At 37.9% G+C, this 26,664-nt stretch overlaps 1 protein-coding gene across 2 annotated transcripts in view; it reads left to right on the top strand.

Moving 5' to 3' along the window:
• Nucleotides 1–26,664, top strand: part of IQCM (IQ motif containing M) — a 143,854-nt gene that overhangs the window by 78,340 nt on the left and 38,850 nt on the right. For both annotated transcript variants that reach the window (XM_071753692.1, XM_071753693.1), the window contains exons 9-11: nucleotides 4,549–4,738; nucleotides 6,310–6,454; nucleotides 8,938–9,072. In XM_071753692.1, coding sequence (XP_071609793.1) covers nucleotides 4,549–4,738; nucleotides 6,310–6,454; nucleotides 8,938–9,072 — 470 coding nt within the window. The remainder of the gene's footprint in view (nucleotides 1–4,548; nucleotides 4,739–6,309; nucleotides 6,455–8,937; nucleotides 9,073–26,664) is intronic.

Here is a 26,664-nt window from a genome sequence, read left to right on the forward strand (position 1 = left end):
ATACTGCTTCATTCTTTAAACAAGACATTTCTGATAACATACCTAAATCTATTTAAAATTAGACATCTATTTAAAGTTACAAATAAGGAACTGGTCACAGAAAATTACAAAGAAAATCAGTAAACTGTATACAGGTAGTAAGGATGTTACAGTTTATAGCATGTTTTCTATGGTTTTGTTTTCTTTTCAGTGCTGAAGTGTTGGATGCTCATCACCATTCTTTCTTTCAGTCCATTTGCACTTTTGCTGCTTCAATCTCTACAATCTTTTCTGCACTATTGATGTGAAAAGCTCTTTGCATTTTTTCTTTCAAAGCCTCTCCTATTGCAGTTCATGAAGTCTTTCAACAGTAGGCTGTTAATCCTTTGCAGATTAATATGATTTCAGTGATAATCCTTTCATTTGTTGAATTTTTAAGACATATAATCATTAAAGAAAGAGCCTGACAGATTTTCCATTAAAATAGTACAAAGCAGGTGGTATGACTTTAATGTATATTGGTAGTACTTTATGTTGCTCATTTATAAAATTAAATTTGCAGATGAAGCAAGTAAGTCTAGAGTTAGTTATTTGTCTTTTCCTTTTCCTACTACAGTTCATATCTGGTCGAGGAAAAAAAGCATTCAGGGATTTGCAGGCAAACCAGAGTTAGAATTCTGTTTCAGTGCTCTTTTCATAACTCCATTGCTACTCCTCTTCTGCAGTAAGGGTCTGCTTGGGTTGTCCTCGTACTCTGAAGCTTCAAGTTAAGTATAAGGAGAAAAAGCAGAGGGTAATTTGCTACATGGGATTTGCCTTCAGGTAGGCCATAGGATGTGAGTGGTACACAGGACTTACTCCAGCTCTGTGTACAAGGCTGATTTTTGTCTTCATGTCAGTTCATCATGGGACTGAAATCCTCCTCCCCAGATGGAAATGAAACCTGTAATCATCTCCCAGTAATGGCACAGATACATCTCTTGCCATTAGGGTTTTGATTTGCTGTTGATTCCCTGCTCGCTGTCCATGACATTTTCATTCAAATTCTTTATCCTCTTTTTTTGTCTTCTTTTTCCTCTGATATTTCCAATACTGACTTTTCCCTGGCTTTCCTGTTCTTTTATGCACACTGATGAAACTATAGGCAAGAAAAGAAGACACAGGTACTAAAATATGGGGATACCCTGTACTGTTGTAAGTCACAGTTTAGTTAGGATATCAGAAGTAATATTTCAAAGTTAATACACAAACAGCAGAAATCATTTTTAACTAGATATTTGAAAAACATTCAAAATTATTTGAAACCTCCTTTTAAACAGATAGTAGGTCTGGCCAGTCGTAGTAGGCTGAATTTTTGCTATTATGTACTGAAAACTCATGGATACTTCAGGCAGGAGGGAAGGAAAGCAGACACCACAACTCTTCAGGATAATCAGGTCCTGAACTTGGCAAACCTTTAGCTGATTTTGTCACATATTTGCAGCTTTAAAATGATTTGGCCTTTGCAACAGCCAAAATAAGTGTCCTTTAATCACTTCCAACCTATTAACAGATGGGCAAACAGCTTTTATAAATGGGGCATACAAAATACTCCAGTATCAGCCAAAACTAATTAGTAACATTATCTGAACTGAAATTTGTAAGTGATGGAATATATATTAATGCAGATAAACTGTTGGGTTGATAGAAATTCCTTTTCAAACATCATGCCTGGCATTTGTGCTGCTCTAGCATGTTCTAAACACATTAAATAAAACTGATTTTTTTTGTGTTTAGCTATCTTCTTTTATTAAAATTCCAAATTTTCCTGTAAAAGTTATCATTAGAGATAGTGAAACAGAGAAAGCACAGTAAGCAAGAGGAAGTTCAGGATGCATTTTTTGGTTTCATATGAGAGAAAGAACAGTGCAAGTTGAACACAACCTTAAAATAAATTAATCGTTAAGAACAGCACAAAATTCTGATGTAAGTGCCAGAGCATATTAAATATATCTTTACACAACACTATTAATCAGAATATGTAAATTGCATGAATTAAATTGTGAGATTATAAAAAAAATTGCCACATGTTTAATTCAGTAGGAAGAGCCATTTAGTGCATTGCCATCAGATCTGCAGCATGAATTTGATTTTACAAAGACATCTGTAGTGCAGACAGCTGCTGTACCTAAGTGAGGATTTGATTGTACACTCAGTCTTTCAAACAGCCACTTATCCATATCTGTCATATCATTTTTATTATCATGGATATAAAAAAGAATCTTAATGGCTAGACAATCAGAATTGTTCTGAAATATATTTTCAGTAAAAAATAATAAAATTTGTTGATTTTGGGAAGACTTTTTCTCCTTCCATCCAAGTTCCCTGCCTTCCTCTTATAACCTACCTCTACCTCAACTTTCATAGAGATTTTGAGGATCTTGCTCAAAAAGTCAAACTAAACCTAGAATAGGAAATAAATCTGAAAAAAGGGTAAAAAAGCATTTCAATAGTTTCTTCTTTTAAGACATCACAATGAGACCTTCCCTCCCAACATATCTAATTGCCTCTTCTAAAATTCTCAAAAATTGGGAAAAAACCCCCAAGAAATACTGGCTATATTCTGTATCTAATAAGTCAAGTGGTTCCCTTCCTGTCCATCTGACATAATGGTGTTCCTTGGTATTCCAAGCCAGTGGAATTGATCAGTCTAGAACTGCAGCCTTTGGATATCCTCGTGCTTGGCACATTCTCATGTCTCAGAGCAAGATGGGCATCACCTACAAATGGCCAGAGACCTGTCCAGAGACAGCTGTGGAGATCAGTCCACTCATTCTCTGTGCAACCTCTGCAACTGCAATTGCTTTGAAAACATGCAGGCAAATTAAAATGCTCCTAATTTGTGATGGAATCACCGGGGAAAAAAGTAAATGAACAGCCTCTGCTGGTAGGGAGCTGAACTAAGCTGGTAAAGTTCAGAGGAAATGAAGAAAGAAAACAATTCTTGGTTCAGTTGAAAAAAAGTTTTGGGCTGTGAGTGGGAAAATTGTGGTTCCCATACTGTGAGGGTTATATGAAATACCTGGAAGACTTCTTAGCCAGGAGAGAGATCAAGATTGATGGAACAGATTTGTCTTTGTGGCGTAGAGTGGAATGATGAATACGTGCAAAAGATATTTTTTTAATTATAAGAAGATGGTCTGATGAGAAATCCTGCAGGATCTTGGCTAGAGAGAGTGCTACAGAATACCAGAAAATAACCAGCTTGAAAATCATCTTAGTTATTTTGTTTAAAAATCTAAACCAAATATATTATTACCTCAAAACCAAACCATCAATTAAAAAACCTCAGCAAAATATAAGATTTTGAGAAATACTCTGAAATATACTCAGTTTCTCAAGGATTTTATCGGACCAGCACCTAGCTTAATTAACAGCAGACATTAAAAAATGTTTTTCTCTCAATCCAATGATATTTCAAGCAGATTGAATTAGTCCTGGCACAATCTGGAAGTGGTAAGTAAAATGACAATTGACTTTACAGTGCACAGCTACATATGACCTTAACTATAATATTACTATTTCTATTCACAATTGTACCTTAAAAGAAAAGAAAAAAACTCTAAATGTTGTTGATGAAAAATCCTCAGCTACATTTTGGTTTACATTTCTGCTGGCTTACTGCTTTTTTTTTGCCAGCTGAAATGCAAAATCTAGCATTTTGATTATTTATCATACTTGTTTTGATCATTTCTTCTGCTGGGACCTTGTCAAGTAATCACCTAGGAGGACTGTAGGGGTGAAGCAGTATGCTCATTCCTTTATGCTCATTCTGTATCAAGAGAAAGTTGAGAACTTTCAGGGTCTTAAAATTACTTTTAGTAAATTCACTACAGCAAATACATGTACTGTTCTGATTCTTGATTATCTTTGTTTTTCTGCTATCTTGTTTTGACAGGAATGTCTCCAATACTTGCCTGGTGTGTTTTTATGAAAATGATTGTTTTCAATAATTTCCTATGTTCTTGCAAAATATTTTTTTTTTTAAGGAGAATTTTTTCTTGCTTTTTTATTGAATCCATGGAAGTTAGCACTGAGACAGGAGAGACACTTGACTTTTTCAGTATCTTATCTGTTATATTTTGTATTATCAGTTCAGTTGTAAGCTGGTGGGTGACTTATTTTTTTAGTATTACTGAAATTGGGTTTTTTTGAAATAGTGTACTTTCACATAGAAGATGACTTTTTTTTTTCTCCATTTTGGAAAAAAACTCACCTGTACAGTTGAATAGGAATTCAAAATGCTAACAATGTTTAAACTAATAACTGAATGCTTATAGTTTGCAAAGCCTTGGGCATTGTGCAGGTCTGCACATCAGCAGAACCCTTGGCATGCAGATTTGGCTGCTGACTCTGTAGCTATAGATGGTAAATGGGCCACAGTTCCTTCTCAACCTTTTCAAGCTATTCGTGTAAATAAAAAGATTCTCTGTGGTTCTGTAATTATTTTAGGTACACATTGCAATCTGCCTTCTAGCAGTTCAAACATTCATCCCCAAAACTGAAACCCAAATTTCCTTTCGTTCCCAGTGACAAACTGCTTGACCTTCAAGCTCAGAAGAAGGTGAAGAAAAAAGGAGCTCACCCTGAAGTCATTGAAGCTTCTGGTGACAGGAGAAAGCACCCTAGCAGTAGAGAAGTACTTGAAGCTGTCATTTGCATTCAAAGATACGTGAGAGGGTGGCTGGTCCACAGGGCATTTAAGAGAGTAAAGATTAAGGTAATATCTTGACTGTTTAATCCACATTTCACTAATATTCTACTGGTGTTAGAATTCTTATTATTGCAATGAATCCCTCTTATTGCAGACAAAAAAAACCCCAAACCCACCTGTGCTCAGCTAGTCTGTCTGACTCAAGTCTGTTCTGCACCTCAAGGGTAATGGGGAGACAGTGAGTGTGCTGCTGGGACCCATTTCAACCCATTGATCTCAAAATTATGCTCTCTGTTAGTTTTTAGAAAAGAATGGCCTGTGTAACATCTGATACCTCTGCCATCAGAAAACCTTGATGAACATGTTATTGTACTGTGAGTTCTGGAGCTTGCAGTTTTCCAGGAAGAGAAACAGACTGAAACTACCCGACTGTTTGCTGCACTTTTCTTCTACTGCTGTTTTAAGATTCGAATGCTAAAAAACTCCCAACAATATCCTATAGTATAATTACAGGTTTTCATAGAATCACTAAATGAAATATCAGTTCCTGAGAAATGACATCCTAGAATGCCATAATTTGCACATACTTTTGCCTTCCATCTCAGAATCTATATCATGTCAGAAGAACTTAAGCACATTGCAGTTTAAGTGCTAACAGATGCTGCCTAACATCAGTTAAGATACAATTTCTCTGGTCCAGTCTAAGCCCCTATCCAAGAAGTATATCATAAGAAAACTTGTAACTAATTCAAATAAATGAGTCAAGTAGGAACTGTCATCTGTTACACAATTATCAAGTATTTCATTATTATTATTATTATTATATTGTTATTGTTGTTGCTGCTATTATTATTGTTGTTGTTGTTATTATTATTTTAGTAGATTTCCAGAATGATAAAATGTAGTGACATGAGGCAACCAGGTGCCAATAATTGCCAGGTAGTGGGCTTGACCTAATTAGGCACAGGTGGGCTTCACACAAGGTCAAGCCCACTACCTGGCAACCATTGGCACCTGGTTGCCTCATGTCACTACAATAAAATAAGGTAAAAATCAGGTGGTATTATTGGGTAATCCTCAACCTTTAAAAATATTCTTTCACTTTATATATTGGAGGAGAGGGAGTTTTTGCTGCTGACATAATGAATGCAGAGGTGAGACATTTTTTGGTATCTGTTCCTGGGCTGTAGAAAACAATTAATATTTTTGCTCCCACAACAGACTTTCAGTCAAAAAAATGAATCCTGAACACAGAGTTTCTCACCTTGCCAAGTTTCACTGTTCCACTTTCCTTGAGATATAGAAGCTTGTCTGTCCCTCACAGTCTGGTTATGTGCAGATATTTCTGTGTGTAATTTGGTATTTCTGTAATTTGGGATAAAATGTGTTTATCTTGAAAAATTTTTATTCAATAACTGTATCAAATCACCTTTGGAAAGGATCATCCCTTGTCAGCACTATGGAGTAATTATTTTTATGTACTTGTCCATGTGAGTTTGCAGGTATCGAATTTGCTCTTGCTTTCTTTTAGGATTTTCTTACATTATGCACACCTTAGTTCCACCTCCTCATACATTTCTTTAGTCACCTTTCACTTATTTCTTAGTAGTGAAAGTGAAACATGTCTTTAATTACAGTCTAAAAGTCATGGGCCATCCCTGCCAGCAGTGGTCAGGAGCTATCGTGCCCTGATTGCCCGTGTTAAACATCGAGCTGGCGTTTCGGATCCCTCTACACCACTTCAGTATTTTGAATTAGAGGAGTGGATGGACAAGAAAAAATGTAAGTCAGTAGATTTAAAAATATAATTCTCTTCCATTTCGGTGGCCTCTCTATTCTTACGTAATAGTGCATGTCTGTAACAGTTATTTTAAAGCAACTTTTGTTGCAAGGAAGATTTCATGTGTTCATGTGCACAACTTCATTTCTTAAATGCCCTTCTGGCACTGTAGAACTGTGGAGTTTGGTGTGAATAGAGATTCTCCTGGTCACTTGTTGAGGAGGTTATTAATTGTTATCATTAACTGCATTGTCTCTTGCATGTTGCAGTTTGTGATTGTCTCATTGTGTTGTGGTTGGTAGACTGTAACTTTGTTAACTGATACGTGATGGGCAGTGTCACAAACTGTCAGGAAAGATTTGTAATGAGGTAATAGGTAAGAAAGTGCAAAACTCAGTACTATCACAATTTCCATAGCACTTCATCCTCTTCCTTGATTCTTGCTGAGATTTTTTTTCCCCTAATATTATTGCCCTGTTGCATTTTTGAGGGCTGGGGTGGGGTCAGTATACAACTGACTTGTATATTCATAGATGAATTCTTATAGATAATAAAATATGTCACAAGGCACACAGATAGTGTGCCACCACTAGGGGTGGCATAGTGTTTAAACAACTCTCAGAGTGAAATAAATTTATTATTATTTATCGAGGGTTTACATTTATGTAAAGATCACTTTGTAGGTTTTTTTTAAGCAGGTTTTCTTAAGCAATCTGTGTTATTAATGAAGCTAGTTTTTATACCTGCATTTCTTTCCCCTTTCCTCTTCAGTTTGTTGTCTCATGTCACAGCCAAGCAAATCTGGTAGAGAACATCAATAGATACATTCAGCTACATGGTAGAAAATTCATGGACGTGCAATAGAATAAACAGCAATGGTCAGAAAAAGTATGAATGACACTAACATGAAGGCATAATCAAGAACACACAGACACAAGGGCTGCTTCTCCTCATACATAAGCAGAAGAGTCTTGAAAAAAGAGGAAATAGTTGACTAATGCTAACACTGCCTGTTCCTTAACTCCAGATGCTCTGCTTGCTGCCTTCTGCATTCTTCTGAATGTTTCTATTTGTGTAGTCCCTATTACCCAAAGGATTATAGGAAGATATTAAAGCAAAATAAAAAGCAGTTTAGACTGCAGAATCCAATCTAAACTTCCTTTTTGTCTGATTCATTGCCCTTCAAGTTCCTCTTCCAGAGTAAGAGGTGGCCATCTCATCAGGGAGGATGTTTAAGATCAGATAAGTGCAGACACTAGAAAGTAGCTTTCCTCATGGGAAAAGGCTCAGATAAAGAGAATTAGTATGGTTTTCAGCCATGCATCAAAATGCAATACTGCAAGATGGATTATGGTGATAATTTTCATTATTTAAGGTTAGAAATGTCCTGGTTTTAATTTTTAAATTTTTAAATTTTTTTTATTTTTTAGTGCTAAGGTTTTTTTTTAATTCTCTCTTTTAAATAGCCATTAGCATTCCAGAGGAGTAAAAATGTGGCACCTGTTAAATACTGGAATTAGGTTCTTACTGACTTATGCCTTTTGAACCTCATATGCATTGGTTGTTTATATCTTGATTCCCATTTCCATTCAGTCCTTTAATTCTACATTCATAAAACTTTATACTTCAGAATAAAGTGGGAGGATTTGAATACTTAATTTGAACATATTCAGTGGTTAGACTTTGAATTCCCTCCAAATGCCATACTGATGCAAATCATACATTCTGAAGATTCATGGCATGGTCTCAGTTTTTACTTTTAAATTCCATAATCTGGTCTTAGGTTCCTAAAATCATACAGAAAAAAAAGAAATGTATGGAATGTGTGTGTATGTGTAACTTTATATTTGATTTTCCCCACATAAAAATATCAATAAAACTAATTAATTCTTAAAACATAACCTGTATCTTCCTAAAATGTATATTCTTATTTTAGGCTGCATAACCCATAAATAGTGTTTAATGCTGGCTGACTGAACACTGTTCTACTGTTCCCATTGTAATGGAATGCTGGCTGTTGATTAAGTAACTGGTGTTTTTAACAACTCTTTAAGTTGTACCCTCAGAGCTTCTTTGTAGATGTGATGTTGCAGCCCAATTTATTGTCTTTATTTGTTGCTTTGCCTTTGTGGTCCTCAAAGATTATCGTGCAAACTGCCTTGAAAAGGCAGTTGTGGTTTTCTAAAATGTTAAATTGATATTAAGTTGCTCTGCTTTGTTGAAGACAGAAGGGCAGATGATAGAGATGCTCAGGCATAAGATAATTTGCTGTGTATGATGTATTTCTGGTAACCCTTACAAGAAAACCAGTGGTTTTATTAATTAAGTCAGCAGCAAACTACCTCACTATATGACCCTTGCATAGGCCTAACTTTTCATACTACATTTATGAAGTTGACTGAATTTGGAAGCAAATATTTTTTTTAAAATCAGTGCCAAATAACTTCCTGTAAATATGAATCTGATGGAAGTTTCTCTTCTCCAGTTTATGAATCCATGTTTTCCAAGAGAGAGTTTGATAAAAAGATGGATAGAAATGATCTACCTGAATTTCTGAGAGATTGTGGCTATTCAATATCTGCTGTTGGAATTCAGCGTGTCTTCCAGATGGTCTGTCCAGGTTAGTGGTTTCCTGAAAAAATGCTTTGCAGTGGTACAAAATGTCAACTGCAGATGCTGCAGATTTGTGGGGTTTTGTTTGATTGTGTTTTATCCTTCCATGGGTACCATGCAAGCTTGCAATCAATAATTCTTAAAAGCACAGTCAGGATAAACCCTACCTTATACTGATGATCATTTTCAAAATGGAGCATTTCATCATTATACTTGAAATAAAGCACATTTTCTGGATGTCCACTGTGTCTAAAAATGCTGGAATATAATCCCATACTACCCTGGAATATACTTAAGAGGGTGCAGAGCAGTTTTGCTCTGCATTTGTGCTTGCAGATATCTCCAGGCAAAATATTTCCCCCTTTCTAAAGTCAGTGGTGCTTTGCCTTCCAATACCCTTGAACAACTCAGGCCAACTGACTTGTATATTCACAGATGAATTCTTATAAATAATAAAATATGTCACAAGGCAAGAATGAAGATACACAGTACTATAAATAGAAGGGAGATCATTACCCTTTGAAAACAGAAATAAAAGTGTAACCAATTAAGCTCTTCAGACAAATCTAGGGTCTCAGCTTCCTTCTGGATTCTGGTTTCACCAGAGCCATCAGTGGAGGAGCCTGCAATGCTCCACTCAGTGCAGAGCAGTAGCTCCTGGGTGAGATTTATGGAGGCAGCTTCTTTGGGCACCTCAGAAGTTGAGGGGGGAGATGGCACTTAAAATTCCTCCTGGAGCACACTTCTGTAACACGTTTTTGTTTTGTACTGACACATGTAGGTGCTGTGAACCAAAGCTAGTCTCAACATGTCTCTCTGTCTTCTTAAGTTTGATGGTCATCTCAGCTGGGATAGTCTTGTACACAGTGATCTTTGGATTAATTCTATGTATCCATAATTCCAAAGAATGCTTTTAAAGCACAACTTTATTTCATGAGATAATCTCATGTTTAACTGATGCTTTTGATTAGTTAATGACCTACATGTGGTTTCCTTTCCTCATAAGTTTTTTATGCTTCCTTCCATCCATCTCTCTGTTCAAGCTGCATTTTTGAGTGTCTGACCACACATCATACTTGCAGATTATCTGCTTCTCAGTGTTGGCTCCTAGTAAATACAATTGATTTCTCATGGAAAATCATGTCTTACATGTCATTTAGGTCACATTCCAAAGACAGTGTGAATAAGACCAGGTATTTTTAGTCGTTTGCTCAGTCCCCATCACTATGGTAACAAGAGATTTTGTAACTGTGAGACAGATTTCTGTCTTATATCCTAGATTTGGGAATCTATTGCTACTTTTCACTGTGTTCACAGGCAGACTAGAGAAGGTTCATGCTTCCCCACTTGTCATTTAATTTATTTAGAGTCTCTTAGCTATGAAGTATTACTGAGGCTTGTTTGACCAATTGAGGCAGCATGTAAGCCTTTTATTCACTGAGTTCAAAACTCTCCCAAATTATGAACATGTAAATGATGAATAATTGCTGTAACATGGAGATGTGTCTGTATCTAAAGGGCAGCCACAAAATGATTTCTAACATGGAAGCTTTTTGAATAATGGCACTTATCTGTAAAGTGCCCTCTTTTTCTCAGCTTTATGATACAAATGTCATTATTTCTGAAGATAAGTTATTAACAGACTATAACCTTGCTAAATTTCCTGGGAGCGACACTGTAACTGGTTGAATGTTTGAATTGCTGAATACTGATTTGATGGAATTGTGTTCTGTGCCAGTGCAAAACATTCCATACCATCAGACTGCCTTGTCAGGAACAGAAAGATAAAGGGGAGGGGAGGTGTGACTGGGCAGAGTGGTGGAGACATTTACTGAGAATTACTATATTGAGCTTCTTTAGGTGAACATTGCATGGCTTGTATGGGCATGTGAGTGATCCATGGAAGGTTAAAACAAGAAAAGGGACCTTGTGGGAGTTTATCTGACCGCAGAGAAAAAAAGAATGTTTCAGATTTTCTCTTCAAATTTTTCTCATCTCATTTTTTTTCTTACTTTTGTCTTTATGTTTTTGAAGACAGAATTGCTCTCTCTTATTCCCTCTTCACCCTCCCAAGGGAAGATAAAAGGGGAGTAAGGACAAGAGGCTTGGAAATTGGAAATTAAAACTGGGACAGGTTTCCTGGAACAGGGGAAAGGCCCATGGGATAAGGAACAACTATACAAATGTATACAAATCTATACACAAGCTGATCTGGGTGCTGGCAGGGACAGGTGCCTGAGTGCCCCTTGGGGCAGGGCTGACTCAGGAGAGGGCTCCAGGGCTCTTCCCAGCACCCGATGGATGTGGGTTCTGAAGAGCAGGAGGCAGCTGATGGTAAAGGAGCACAGGGAACAGCAGCTGAGCAGGGAGTGGAGGAAAGAGAGAGGGGGTCCTGGTCTGCAGTCTGGGCAGGGAATGGGAAGGAATATTGACCCCTCTGTGTTCCACCCCTCCTAGACACCTCAGGATCCTAAGACCCTCTCTTTAGGTCCTCGTACTGGTACCATAAATTATCCTGGTCCACTCAGCCTATGACAGAATTTTAGTTGCATCAGTCATACATAAACCACAAATCTCATTTCTGTGGGATCTGCTTATTTGATGTAAAGGTTAGACTAGGAAGATAAGATAGAAAAATTATCAGAATAAAAGAACAATACTGGTAGCAAAATGCTAATGTTCATTATATAACAAAGAACTTGCTTTTGAAGTATGGAAGAAGACTTATAAAATATTTGCAAAATTTGAATCAGAAATACTAGGCTGAATGGAAAATAATAGGGAATGTACTTAAGACTATTAGACATTTTTTTTTTAATCTTTTCAAGCAAAGATAATGGTAAAGGCACTGTCAGGAACTAGAGAAGACATTGGTGTCTGTAGTGAATTTATGGGTGCTGAATGGAGGATTATACAGAAAAAAACATTTGTGATTTCCTTTTGAAACCTGCTTTTGAACTTGTGGGAAACAAAGTCATCTTCCTTTAGGTCAAATGTATTCAAGATAATTCTCTAGATGTTTCTCTACATACCTTGTTCCCCACAGTGTGAGGAAAAATAAGTGACTGTGACAAGCTAACACGTTGTTCACTGAGGGGTTAGGAACTGCCTAGAAATAACTGAATAGCTTTCTATCAGTGGTGCTGTTTAGCAGCTGGTTTCAAGAAAAAGCCAATTAAAATTAAGGTCATAGTGCAGTGATTTTTAGATTTCATACCCAAGTAATGATGCTATTTAATCATATTTCAAACCAATTTGTGCTTCTACTTAATTCTGCTATTGAAAAGCAGAATGTCATGCACTGTGCCATCAGCAGAAAACCTCAGTGCAACACTGGTGTGTTTTGAATAAAGCAGGAAAAACAGAGTTAATGAACCAGTCAGTCTTGGCCATATGCTTTGAAATAGCCATTGAAATGATACCTAATTGTCATGAAAGATATGTCTTTAAATATTTTTCAGAAAACAGTATTGTAGCCTATGATTAAATCTACTTATTTTATTCTCTGAGTAATTCTAAGTTCATGTTCATTTCAGGTAAATACATAGAGTTCAGAGGAACTCTGCATGCATGGGGCTGCTAGTAGTTTTGCTTTGCTGAAGAGTCCAGCAGTAGTACCTTGTTATTGGATGCATTTTGCATTCACTGGAATTACTCATATTAACACTGGTTGAGACTGAGTTGGGTAACTCGTTGGGAGCTGATAGTAGTATCTCTTGTTAGTACTAATTTTCTCTGCAATTGGCCCTTCTGAGCTGCCACTACTAAACCATTTTTCCATCTCCTTATTTTTCATCTTGATAACTAGGCTTGTATTTACACAAAAAATCTAGTGTTTAGGCTAAGGATATGAAATATCACATATTCTACTTGAGTTTGAATCTTTGCCTGTAAAACATCTCAATTTATATCAGCCTCACTTCGTTGCTGACATGTTGTACATTTGCAGAGAGGTTCTAAACCATCCCTTCATTTAAGTACAGAAGTGTTCAGAATTTCCACAAATATAAATTTTCCTATCTTATTGGAAGGTAATGGTTGTTTTTTACAGCAGCTTTTAGGTTCCAGGCTGGTCGGGCTTGATTTGAAACAACAAAAGATAGTGAAGAGCCATGAACTGTAGCAGAGGTGTCACAGGAGTGTGTCCTCATTAAAGTCAGTGCCAATTCCCCTCCCACCCAGAGAGGGGAGATTTGGGAGGTCCATGGGGAACAATTCCTTGCACAAAGCCAATAGAGAGAGGTTAGCAGAGCAGTCCCACACTGCCCTTGTCACAACCTGTGGTTCAGAGCTTGACTCTTGCTGAATCTTCTTCCTTTCTCAGTCCCACTGGGCTGTTTCATGATAACTGATGTCTCTTACTGGAGCTTTTGGAAAGCTCACATGTTTTAGGAGGTTTAGCTCAGAAATGGCACTCTCTGACTGAAGCTTTTCTCAATGCACCCCACAGTCATTTTCTCTCTCAATTCTTCTTTACTGTGGTTCATATTTGTGGCATCTTAGGAATAAATTGTTAAACACAAATAACACCTAATAGCAATTTCTGTTGCAGTCAGGCCAGAAAAACTTTATTTATAGAGCAGGACTGTTCTGTGTTGAGTACCATGCACATTCTGAAGAAAAATATGCTTCCTGCACCATTGGTGGGGAATTGCATACTAAAACTGTTTATTGTTCTTTAAACAAAATCTTTCAGGACAAGAAACTGGAAGGTACGAACGCTGTAAGAGACACAAAGGTGCAATCTATCAGAACACAATACTCAGGAGTTTCTTTCATTGTATTGTTATTTAATAATGTTCTCCACACCTGAGGTAATGAGCCCTGAGGCAGACATAGTCTATCATTATGACCATTTAAGCCAAATACAGCATCAAGAAATTTCAGTTCCAGCGTGAAAGAACTCTACAAGTGAGTTACTAATAATGAAGAGATGGATTAACAAAATGTCTGAATAGAGCCCTTGCAGAGCTTTGCATTTCCTACATAATGGTTGCTGGGTCAAGGTTAGATGTGAACCTGATCTAATGATCCCTTCAGATCTTAAAGACTGTGGGTCATTCACTATCAACTGCAGTTTTTAAAAAATGTAATATGTGTAGTATACCCCTCTCTCTGACTGCTGGTTCTCTCCCAGAGAATTACAGGTTAATGTGAGTTTAAAAGGTTGAAGAACTCCTCCAACATCTGGAATGTTTGTCAACAAGCATGCAAAAATCCCTGCTGGATCCAAGTGCCAATGTTTGTCCACAAGCATCCTTCTAATTTACCTCAAATATACAAACATAAGCCTGTGTTTCTCTTCTGTTTTTCCTTTGAAAGGGAGCTAAGTTTGAGGCTTAAGAACTTAATTTGCTTGAGTGTTTTGCTGTTAGCATACCATCAGTGTGCTCCTGCTTGAGGGAGGCAAACAGGAATAGGAAATTCAGTTTGGGTTTCTCACACAGCTCAGAGTAACCTAGGCCAGCCAGCAACCTTGTTTTCACATGATTAAAATCTTATTTCTTTTTTACACTAGTAATAGTCCAAAACATCATTATGGATTTATTAACTTGTTCTGATAATAAACAAAAGAAATGACCTACTTAGCTGGCGAGGAGAGGTTTTGCAAGTCCGTTCATCTTTTGCATCATACTTGCTATCATTTTAAAAACCTTTGGAGCAACAATGCAACAATCTGAGAAGTAAATGTTCTCCTTCAAATTCTCCTTTGCTACAATGTCTACAAAATATCTGACAACGGACTGCTGGTGTGCTGACACTGCTGCCTGTCATCCAGGCTGATGCTGTCTTATTTGTATTCTCCTGTCTTGTCTCTTCCTTTTTATACCTAAGCTATAAACTCTTGGACTCTTTTTTTGTTCCATCTGTGTTAGAATCTGGCACTGAGGGTCTTGTTCTGTGCCTCGGGCTCCTGAGCACTATCCTAATACTAATAGAATGTGCAAATAATGATGCATTTTCAAATCCGCTTTGAAGAAAGGTGGGAAATTTTTCAATTTCAATGGTGAAACTTCTCTTACAGACAGAGGGTAAGTCCTTTTCTTTGCCTAGTTTTCTCTGCCAGCTGTGTCTCTCTGCCCCCAAATACAGGAGGGCTGATATCTATCACAGTGAACCCAGTGGCAGGTTATGAGTAGGAAGCACAATAGGGTCTCAGGACTTAGCCAGTGGTGGAATCCAAAGCAGTGTCTGTGCTGGTCTGACTGCTTCTGGGACCACCTGGCTGAAGATGAGGGAGAAAGGCTGTTTCCTGGGTTAGCATTTTTTACTGCAAATGCTTGTCACAAACCTGTAGGGTGTAGACTCTTAACTGGTTTACCACTTCAGTCTTTCTCAGGCTCAGAAACACAGTTTCATCAGGACACATCCTTTCCACCTGGAAATTTGTCTTTTCATTAGTGTCACTGCAGGGAATTTAGGTATTTATATAACTATTAGTGGCTCAGTTTGCTAATACATTTCATGCAATAATACCAAGTTATTTCATGCAATAATACCCTGATACAATGGCACACACATTTTAAACCCATTTTAAAAGGTTGCAGTAACTTAGCATGTGTGCCACAGAGAAATGGTTAACAAGTAACCATGATGAGGTTTTGTCCATTTGGCATTTGCAGACTCTTCATCTAAGAGACTGCCAGAATCAACAGCTGGTACATATGAACAGTTCCTGTTTCATTATTATGGACAAACTCACAAGTATGAGGGAACTAGGGTTGCTCAGCCTGGAGAAAAGGAGGCTGAGGGGAGACCTTATCACTCTACATCTGCCTGAAAGGAGGCTGAACTGAGGTGGGGGTCAGTCTCTTCTCCCCCGTAATAAGTGATGGGACAAGAGGAAATGGCCTCAGATTGTGCCAGGAGACATTTAGATTGGATATTAGGAAAAATTTCTTCACTGAAAGGCTTGTGAGGCACTTGAATAGGCTGCCCAGGGAAGTGGTTGAGCCATCTCTGGAGATATATAAGATGTAGTTCCCTGGGACATGGTTTAGTGGTGGACTTGGCAATGGTGAGGTAGCAGTTGGAGCTAATGATCTTAAGGGTCTTTAGCAACCAAAGCTATTCTATGACTCTGCTGCCCAGTTCTTTCTTAAGAGAACTCATCATGTCCACCTGTGTCCTAATGGTGTTCTTCTTTTTTTATTTTATTTTTTTTTTTTTCTCCCCATATAGAATTTAGCTTTAGCTTTAGTTCCTTAGCTGGATGAATTGGTCCTGGAAGCCCACTTATACTAATGAAGCAGGTTCATTGCCTCTTAAGCCTGAATGGCAGCTTAGCTCTTAAACATTTCAGGATGACATTTGCTCTTTTTGCAGCTGTGTAGTTTACAGACCTGTCTGTTGTCCTTTATAGCACAAGTCTTTGCTGCTGCCTACAGTTTCCCCTATTTCTGAGCATTTATTATTTCTTCTCAAGCTTACTACTTTGCACTTGTCTTTATTGAATCTTATCTCATTTATTTTCAGCCATTTGTCCAATATATTACGATAATTTTGAATTTGACTGCTCTCCTGTAATGTGCTTGTAACTGCTTCCAGCATGGTGTCACCTACAAGCTTTATAAGAGCCTTCTCTATTCCATTATCTTAGTATTCATTAATGAAAGTATTGCATAGAACTGGACTCAGGACAGACCTCTCTGAGACCTCATTTTATACTTTATATCAGTTTTGACAGGAAAGTATTTGTCCACCCTTTGCGTAGGATATTTTGGTCCCTAAGAAGAAAAATGAGTCAGCATAAAAGATGAGTTTAAAGATAAGGTAGCTATTAAGAGTTTCAAAAATTCTAGCATAGATTAGCAGTATGTGGAAGAGAAATTAACTGTTCATCATTTAGTGCTACAAATACATCTTTTATATTATTTGAGAAAGTTTATTCTCCAATAATACATAAAAAGATTTATCACTGCAGTATTCTTGGTCAGCAAGTTATATATTAGGCTTTAAAAGTCTGAAGAACCATTTACTGTTTGTGTTGAGGCAAACCATATAAATTAAGTATCACCCCCATTAAAATATACATTATCCTATTTATAATACATTCTGGTAGATGCACAGTTCAATGCATGTTTCTGCACCAGAGACATCTATCATGACCATTGTTGTTGGAGTTTCCTCCTCTGGTTCATTAATTATTATTTTTACTTTCTGTTGGTTGAAAGTTGGCGGAAAGCTGATAGCTTGGGGTGATTCCTTCTGAATCCATTTTTTGAAACTACACTGCTTGCATTGAATGCCTGTTATGTACTGCTGAGATAAACATCCAGCTCCATGAAACAGTCTCTAGAAGAGATTTGGAGGATAAGACTGAAGATGTCTCTCTGCTGTAGAACAAGACAGCATAAATCTCTGTGTGGTAGATGACTGAATACTTTAGGATCCCTATTAATTTTCTTTGAGAAAGTTGTCTACACTGCCAGCTACGAATTGCATTTAATATATTTTTGCCACTTTGAAAACTAGAATAATAATAATGGGTTTATGCATTTCTATATTAAGAAATATTTTCTTTTCAATGGAAAATTTAAAAAAAGAATAAAACTACCTATGTCTTGCTAGCTTCTTCTCCAAAAACATGCAATCATGGTATCTGTATATGTATACAATGAAAGATAAAGTATCTGTAACTCTTTCATTAGAAAACATTCCAAACTAAATGTTTAAATCTCATATAGATATTTCATGGAATCTGACTTGTAGGATTTAATCTAGAGGCCAATTACATCAATAGAAAAACTGGTTCAAATTAAATTCTGTTAAAAAAAAAAAGTTCTTGGGAAAATGGAAAAAGCTGATATTTTATAAAGATTTATCATTTTCTATGTCAAGGAGAAAATTGTCACTCTATTATGGGAAAATGTTTTGGCAACTCCCAAAGCCTGCATATAGTTATCTCTTCACCCCAAGGCTACTGGTAGTGTTTGTATACCCCAGTTTGGAGGTAGTATTTTTCAAAAAATTTTTCTACTGTTTTTCTACCTAATGTAAGTCCTCCATCTCTTTAAAGGAACAGAAAATCGAGCCAGAGCTTTCCTTATGTTCACAAGAAGCAATGGGCCATGGTGCTTCGTGAAAACATGAGATGGAGTAATATGTGTAGTGGCTGTTTGCCTGACACAGTCTTTTTCTGGTGCCTTAGGAGATGAAGTTCCTCTGTGTTTCCTATTTACCTCTTCACTAAATCATGGTATCTCCTAGAAAGATTATATTTCAACTTTCAGGGTTTTCAAAATACTACATGCTGTATGCAAGATAAATATGTAGAATTCCAGCCTTAATTATTGGAAGCTGTTCAACCTTGCAGAATATCAGAATGCCCTCTGTAGGATATGGTGAGCTTTGGATGCTTTTACAAACCAATCTTCCAACATGTAAGCAAGGACCAGCATTAGAACTTGCACCCTCTGAAGCATTAATTGTAATGGTGAATGATTAGAGGAAAACATAGAAGGCTCAGAGTTAATTCCTGTATGCTGTCTGCATGTTCCCCACCACCCTGCTGTCCTCACTTAATTTTTATCAACAAGGTAGATAAGGTTAATTTATATGAAGTAACAGTTGGAACGCTGAGATTCCGGTGTCTCTTGTGTATTCATGTCACAACCTGAGTGTTATTTAAACATCTATTTTTTTATATTTAATATTGGATAATACTCTAGAGGCCTCTTTAAAACAGCTAATGTTCCCTTTGGCACTGAAATCCACTTACCTTAACTGACTTCTGTTATACTTCAACCTGATTCTCAGAGTCACAATGGTAATATTCATTTTAACGTCCCAATGGGCTCTTAGTATTCATCAAATATTTGATTTACATTTCTAATAAGGCTTATGGAATGCAGAAACATGAAACCCATACTCTACCATGATTCTAACTACTGTCTCTTCCATTAACACTGTGAATTATTTCTCCAAAATAATTAAAATCTGTAATTGAATATACAAGAATAATTTTTTGAAAATTAGTTTAATTATTCCAGTGCTTTTACTTGGAAAGATCACATAATTTATGATAACAGAATAGGCAAATATGTATTTGCTCTCCCAGAGTCCTTTTGTTTATAGTTACCTCTTTAGAAAACATATACTTCAAATGCATGTGTTTGTTAAGCAGCACAGTTACTTTGGAATTCTACTGCAAAAAACCCCAAAACCTCAAATTTATTTCAACAGTTAATAAGTGTGTTATCCTGTTATCACCTATAGGAATTCTTTTCCTATGTGCATATTGTACTATAGAAAATATTCTTTTCCTGAACTGAATTTTGTATATTCAGCCACAGTAAACCTGAATATGCAAAAGGAAGCATTTATAATATATGAAGAATTGCTTTTATACCAGAAATCACTGCCCTGTGTATACAAAACCAAAAGTGCAACTGAAATGACTAGGAGATTATTTGAAAGGACTAAAAATTCCTGGCAAATCCACAGTTTTGGAAGCACACTGCTGCTGTGCAGGCAACTGCAAAATCTTGCTAGGGTTCATCAATAGCTTCCTGTGCAAGAAACTCCAGAGGTTTGTGATTCATCAGGGGCACAACCAGAAGCTCTGAAAACTGGGTGTAAACCTCTGAACAGCATTTTGCAGCTGCTATTGCAACATATTGAGTTGTGGGACTGAACAGAGTTTTGACCATTATAAATATAGAAGTATATCGAAGAGAGCAGAAAAAACAGGCTAAGGGAAAACCTGAAGAAGGAGATCTAGAGTGAGGGAACTGGAGTGAAGGAACAGGATAGGAGATCAGTGAGATAATAAAAAGATAGGTATGTTAACAACTTGAAATTGTATTTTTTTAAAAAAATCTTCAAACTGTGGGGCTCCGGTTGCCCCAGGGATCCCAGTCAGTTCCTTGGGAGGATGCTCACTGGTATCTGCTAGGGATCTGCTCCCACCAATATCTAGGTTTTCTGAGTTATTCAACTCATTGGGGATGGGCATGCCAGCTATACCAGTGGTTTGCTCCCATGTCTAATTCTAGTGTTACAGTAGGCCTGGGAGTGAAAGGCTTCCAGGCTGAGTCCTGTTGTGGTAGTCCTTGTATGACACATTTCTCTTCTGATAGACCCAGCACCTCTCATTCACAACCTGCCCTGATTCCTGTATTTTTAAAAGTATGGTTTGTAGTGTTAGTTTGAACTTGTAAAATTTTAAGTATCTTGGGTGTGTGTTACTCCTGGGGTTACTTTTGCTGCATGATGGGGTCTATAGCACTGCAGGGCTAGCTTGAACAAGAACATTACCATCATACCAGCACACTTGTGGAACCTGTGCTAATTACCCTTCCTGGGACAGGGCTAATTAGTCCAGACTTAACAGTAACCTCACCAGTGACAAGGGGTATCCCTCAGGGTTCCATTCTGGGACTTGTACTCTCTAGTATTTCAATCACTGATGTAGGCAGCAGGATCAAGTGCACCATCATCAGGTTTGCAGATGACACCAAGCTGAGTGGTGCTGTTGATAAGCCAGAGGGATAGGATGTCATCCAGAAGAACCTGGACAAACTGGAGAAGTGGGCCCAGTGTGAACCTCATGAGGTTCAACGAGACCAAGTGCAGGGTACTTCATCCAGGTCAGAATAATCCACACTATCAGTACAGGCTTGGGGATGAGGTTTTAGAAAGCAGCCCTCAGAAAAGGGCTTAACAGTGCTGGTGGAGGAAAAGCTGGACATGAGCCAACAGTGTGTGTTTGCAGCCCAGAAGGCCAATGGCATCCTGGGTGGTATCAAAGGAAGCCTGGCCAGCAGATGGAGAGAGGTGATTCTGCCTCTTTGCTCTGGTAAGACCTCACCTGCAGTGCTGCATCCAGCTCTGGAGCCCTCAACACAGGAAGGACATGGACCTGATGGAGATGGACTGTGTGCAAGGGCCTGGAGGGATAGGATGAGGTGCAATGGTTCTAAATCAGAAGAGTAGATTTAGATTTGATATTAGGAACAAGTTCTTTACCATGAGGACAGTGGAACAATGGCAGAGGTTGCCTAGGGAGGTGGTTGAAGCCTCATCCCTGGAGATATTCAAGGTGAGGCTTGAGGAGGCTCTGAGCAACCTGATCTGGTTGAGGGTGTCCCTGCTGACTGCAGGACTAGATGGCCTTTAGAGGTCCCTTCCAACACAAATCATTCTATGATTCTATGGGTCTGTGGTTCTAAGCTGAGCTGGGGTTGCTCTGGGGTAGCTGTCAGCCTGCTCATTCATTCAGAGCCCTCTGTGGGATCTCTGACAGCCTGGGCCTCTTGCTACCCCCACAGATGGCTCACTTCATGGAACACCACATGGCATGGCTGCTTTTAGGGTCTCACCAGTTTTAAACTCAAGGAACTGACAGAGGGATCCTAGATGGCTTTCTTATTCTATATTTTGTTTCTATACTCATTCTGCCAACATTTTCTGTCCTTCAGTTCATGTCAGAGCCTTGTTTGCTCATTCAGACTCCTGAGTCTTCCATTCCTCTCTGTTCCACTGGCTCCAGCAGATGGATCTTTGGGGGCAGAAACCCCATTCCAATCCTGATGGGACAGCAGACCCTGTGCAGAGGACACTCTGCTCCCAGCTTCCACGTTTTGGCTTGGTTGTTGTACTCATTTTGGTCTGTTTCAGGTCAGTTGCTGATGTATTCTCACCTAACCTTGCTGGCTCCTGCAAACTGAATGCAAATGTTGCAGACCACAGCATAGGAAGAGCAAATGGAAGCCATGTGAGGGGAAGATGGGGTGCATAGTAGGAGAGGAATAGTAGGATATTTCCTTGTGTTCTTCCTTCCAGGCAAACAATGTTAAGTGGTTGAATTGCTTGGTGAAGTTTACTCTTTTCGTCTGGTCTTGTTTCATACAATTTACCAAACTGAATAGCCATTATTAGTAATAAGTGAGATTTTAATAGGTTTTATAAAAATGCTGTTCCATGTAAAGATTGCTGATTTAGGCCCCAAAGAGCTATTACAACAGCTGTGTATAATCAGTTTTTTTCTGAAAAAAATACTAGAGTTTGGACAGCTGGGGCTGCTTGTGTGGACTGAGGGCAGAAAATAGCTTTTAGTGTTGTCCTGTTATTTCAAGAAAGGAGATTATTGGGTAACCAAAGCATTCTTGGAGCTGTTTAGCACTTTCTCTGTTCATGCCAAAGAGAATCACACATTTACTGCTAATGAGCAGAATGCAACTTTATGACTTTGTCTGAGTATTTTGCCTCAGATGATTTCCTTTACTACTGAAATCATTGACAGAACCCCCTCCTGATGGTTTTAATGAGGAAGAATTGGACCTTTAATAAGCATCATCATCACGTAGGCTTGGGGTTTGGTTTTTTTAGTATCGTGCTTTTTAAGTGGTTTTACTTACTGCCTACAGAGTATACAGCTGTGAACTTGGATAATAAATAAGGATTATTTCTATGAAGAAACCTTTGGCAGCAATTTTTGCTGTGCTGAGGTAAGCTGTTAGTCATCTGCCACCAAAGGGTAATCAGCTAGATTTTAAATATTGCTGTGTCTTTCTACTTTTACTGTATTTTTGATTTGTCAATAAATACATGTTCAGTCTATTTCCAAAGCCCAGCAATCAGTCTAGATGCAGGATACATTGCTGAAAAGAAACAAGCCAACTACAGCACATTGTAAAGCTTCTGGTTGTTCTAAGTAAAGGTTGGGCTCACTTGGCAATTAGTGGAAGGTGGTAAAGCTTCATTATAAAAACATCACAACCAAAAAAATGGTGTTGACAGGTGGTGAAGTACATTCTCGAGACTGAATACACTTTTTCACTGATAGTAAAAGTTAAGCCAAAGAAACAACACTCGCTGATACTAAGGGTGAATATTGAACTTGGATAACCTGCAGGCAAACACAATTCAGATCCAAAGGCCTAAATTTAGGTGTCTAAATCCATACTAAAGAACCCATCTGTTTTTCAGAAGTGCTTAGTATCAAGGTGAGTGTCTTGTGTGAAAAATTTAATATAGAGATAAGAGGGGAATCATAGTTTTCTTGCCTCTTATGAAATAATTTAGAGCCAAAAATCCTTACCATTTTAACTCTCCCTCCTGAATCCCCAAATAAAAGTGCTGACAAAGTTGAAGAAAAGGTCATAACAAAATGTACTTTATAAGTAAAATTTTTCATATTGTGTAAATGAAATGGCAATGGCCTGTCATGGCTTAAAACCAGTAGAAATATCCTGGCTTACAGATAGTTAGCTGCTTGGGTTCTTAATTACAGGTTCTTAATTAATTAGAGTTATTAGTTGTATGTCAGGGAAACTGGGCATGTACTATATTCAGTCAATGGATAAACTGCAAGAATACACCAAAGAAAAAGTAACGGTTTAGCCATATCTAAAGAAACTCTTCAGATGAACAAGGAACATGGTGTATCATCAGGTAGTTTGCTGCACCTCTGATATTTTTTCTCTGTGATGTGGATGCAGAAAAGGATGTGCACTATGGAGGTGACTTTTGGTTTGAATCTTGAGTAAACCTCTACTTTATATTTTAACTTATAAAGCCTTTAGCTGATAGCAGTAGTATTGCTTCCCATCAATACAGCTGTCCTTGCTTGAAAAGCCTGGGTTCCTTGGCATAATCAAGACTACACCTGTCATGATGTAGCAAAGCCTTTCTCTTTTGCACCTAGTTCAGTAAGAGGAATTTTCATGTAAAAAAGAATGTAAATAGATAAAATATAAATGGGCATCGCACAAAACAGTAAAATTTGGCTATACAGTTATAATAGATATGAAACTGTGAGCATTTTAAGACCCATGGACAAAACTACCGAGAGAGACTGCTTTAATATTCTGCTTCCAAGATGTCAGTCAAGTTTGTAATGTGGGTACAGATGCTTGCAGATGTTCAGCTGTTGATTTTCTCCTGCTAGCTTTTCAATAGTGCATCAACATGCATGGCACAGGGCATACCAAAGGGTAGAGTATAAGGTTTCAATTAGGTCACAACTTCTACTTTGTGCCACTTTTTTCAGACTATGCCAGTTTTTAGGAGAAAGGTGTTCTTCATCTCTCTGGGATGTGTTTACTCACTGGCTGTGTTTCAACAGGACATCAAATGAATTGTACAGTCTGAGTGTAGAAGGTGAATTTATTAAATGTGCATCACATTGTTCACTTTACCTATACTAATTTGTTCTTAATCTTTGAAGTGTAGTGCTGCCTTAGAGGATAACATCAGGTAGCTGTAGGCCAACCTGTGAATTTGAAAACTTACAGTATTGTAAAACAACAACAGCAACAACAAAAATAAATTAAAGAATCATCCTAAAATTAAGAAGCAGTCTAGAGAATAAGGTAACCTGAGACATCAGTAGTCTGAGGAAAACTGAAGCACTTACAAAGCTGGAAAATGTATTGCAGGCAGCCAGTGCTTAGAAGGCATGGGTGGCAGAAGAACATACAAAAGGAGTTTTTTACCATCAGGTCTGGGAAACAGGGAACAAAAAGAGAACTGCAGAGTCTTGGGAATTATGCCCAGTTCTGCTGCAGTCTTACTGGGCAACCTGAATAGTTGTTTCATATTTTTGTGTCTTGCCAACACTGAGTTATGGCTGTTTCTGACCTTGATGCTACAACATGGATATAGATGGGAAATCAGGGTCTGGACTGTAAATTCCCCTGGGCAGAGCACCATCCTCTGTGCTTGCACAATGCCTGGCACAATAGGGCTGGAATCTCTGTGGGGAGCTGGAGGCATTATTGTAATATATAAGTATCAATACTTTAATCATCTGCCTTATTTCATCTGTTATCTCACAAATGTTTGGAGTAATTTGGACATTTGTTTCCTTTGCACATTTAAAATGGTCCCAGGGAGGTTTCAGTGGATTGAAGTTCAAAAATTATGTGGACCTGATTATTCAAATTCCCTGCACCTGCAGGGGTTTCTTTTGGTATTGCATGTTTCAAACTGAATGTTCACTAAATACAATGAATTTAAAATATGGAAAAATGAATTAAATGAGAACATTAGAACTGCATCTAAGTTTATAATCAGCATGATGTGGGGGATGGAAATGAATGTGGAACCCAGCTGAACAGTGCGTTGGCATAAGAACCCTTGACTTACAGCTGTTCCTTTGTTCTTTTTTGTTAGTTTTACAGCCTTTTTAAATTTTTTTTTTTCTAGAAATCCTTACTTTGCATGAAAAAAAAATTCACACTAGAAGACTGTTTGGCTTTGCGCATCATAATTTAAACAAGATGAATTGAAAGCTGTTAAAGTTGCACAGAGTTCTGATAGAGAGGGCAGTTTAGCTTCATAGGTCACTTCTGTCCAAAATTAAAACTAATGTTTTCTGAAATGTAAAAATCAAATTAGACACAAATATTATCACTAGCCTAGAAATAGTCTAGTAAGGCTCGCATGGCTTGAATACCAGAATTACTGAGATAAAAGAGGAAAATAAAAGTCCCTTAAAAAAAACTGAATGTGGAAATTGCCTATTAATATCTTCTCTAGACATTGAGAAAGAATGAGACAAAAGTCCAAGTAAGAGTGGAGGACTTGGCCTGGTAATCATTCCTAGTCTACTGCAGGTAGCTCTGAGGTCCTCCTAAGGCATGGTTTCTGGTGCTGCTTTTTCCACAGAGTAACTGGTGAGGAAGGCCAGCACCCCTGTTCTGTGTGAGAGGATGGGTTAGCTCAGGTTGGAAGGGACCTTAGGTCTCTGGTTCCACCTCCTGCTGAAAGGTGTGACTGTAAAGCCACAACAGGTTGCTCAGCATTTAAATCAATATGATCTTGAAAACCTGCAAGAATGGAAACTGCACAAATTTACAGGGCAGGCCATTCCCTTCCTTGACTGCCCTCAAGGTCAGTGTTTTTCCTTTTATCAACTCAATATGCTTCTTTTTCGCACATGCGAAGTTCCAATTTTTCAAGTTCCAGTGCTTTCCTGGACCTGAAAAGATTCAAAATTGTGTTTCTAGCCTCTCAGATTAATCTCATAATCATTTTGATATAGGCTGGTTGGGTGGGTTAGACTCTCATATCTTGAAATTGTTCTGCTGGATAGAAAGGACTCCATGTATTGCTGGACTGGAGAAATGGGTTTAGGGACAGCAGGAGTCTGGTCTTAAGGCTAGGGAAGGAAGGCACTAAAAATATTAAGCATTTGGTTTCTGGTCCATACTGTAATAGTTGTTATTATGTATTTTATGTTAAACAGTCACTGGATAAAGTACATGAACAGAAACATAACCCAGGTTTCTTGCCACCCTCAGAGAGTATCCTGTTTACTGCATTAAAAGGTCACGTCATGCTGCTGGGATTTTATCATCTAACAAAGGTTTTAATTTATATTTTTTTTCTTTTTTTTCCCCCCATCTTTTATTTTTCATTTGATGAAGTTGGATATTTTTTATGAGGTTATCCAGCATAAAAGAGAAGAGTATTATATCCTGTATAACCTGGTGGTGAAGACCTGTTCCAGCAGGCAGACTTTGAGCCTCCTTCCCCTAAGGTGATTTATTCAATCAGTGCTTTAAGATCACTGTCCCTAACCCCTGACCTGGACATCTCAGTGAAAGTGCCATGGCACTCAGTGCTTAGCTCTTTTCTGTGGCTACAACAT

Source organism: Heliangelus exortis, chromosome 10 (genome assembly GCF_036169615.1).
Source record: "Heliangelus exortis chromosome 10, bHelExo1.hap1, whole genome shotgun sequence".
NCBI classification, from domain to species: domain Eukaryota; kingdom Metazoa; phylum Chordata; class Aves; order Apodiformes; family Trochilidae; genus Heliangelus; species Heliangelus exortis.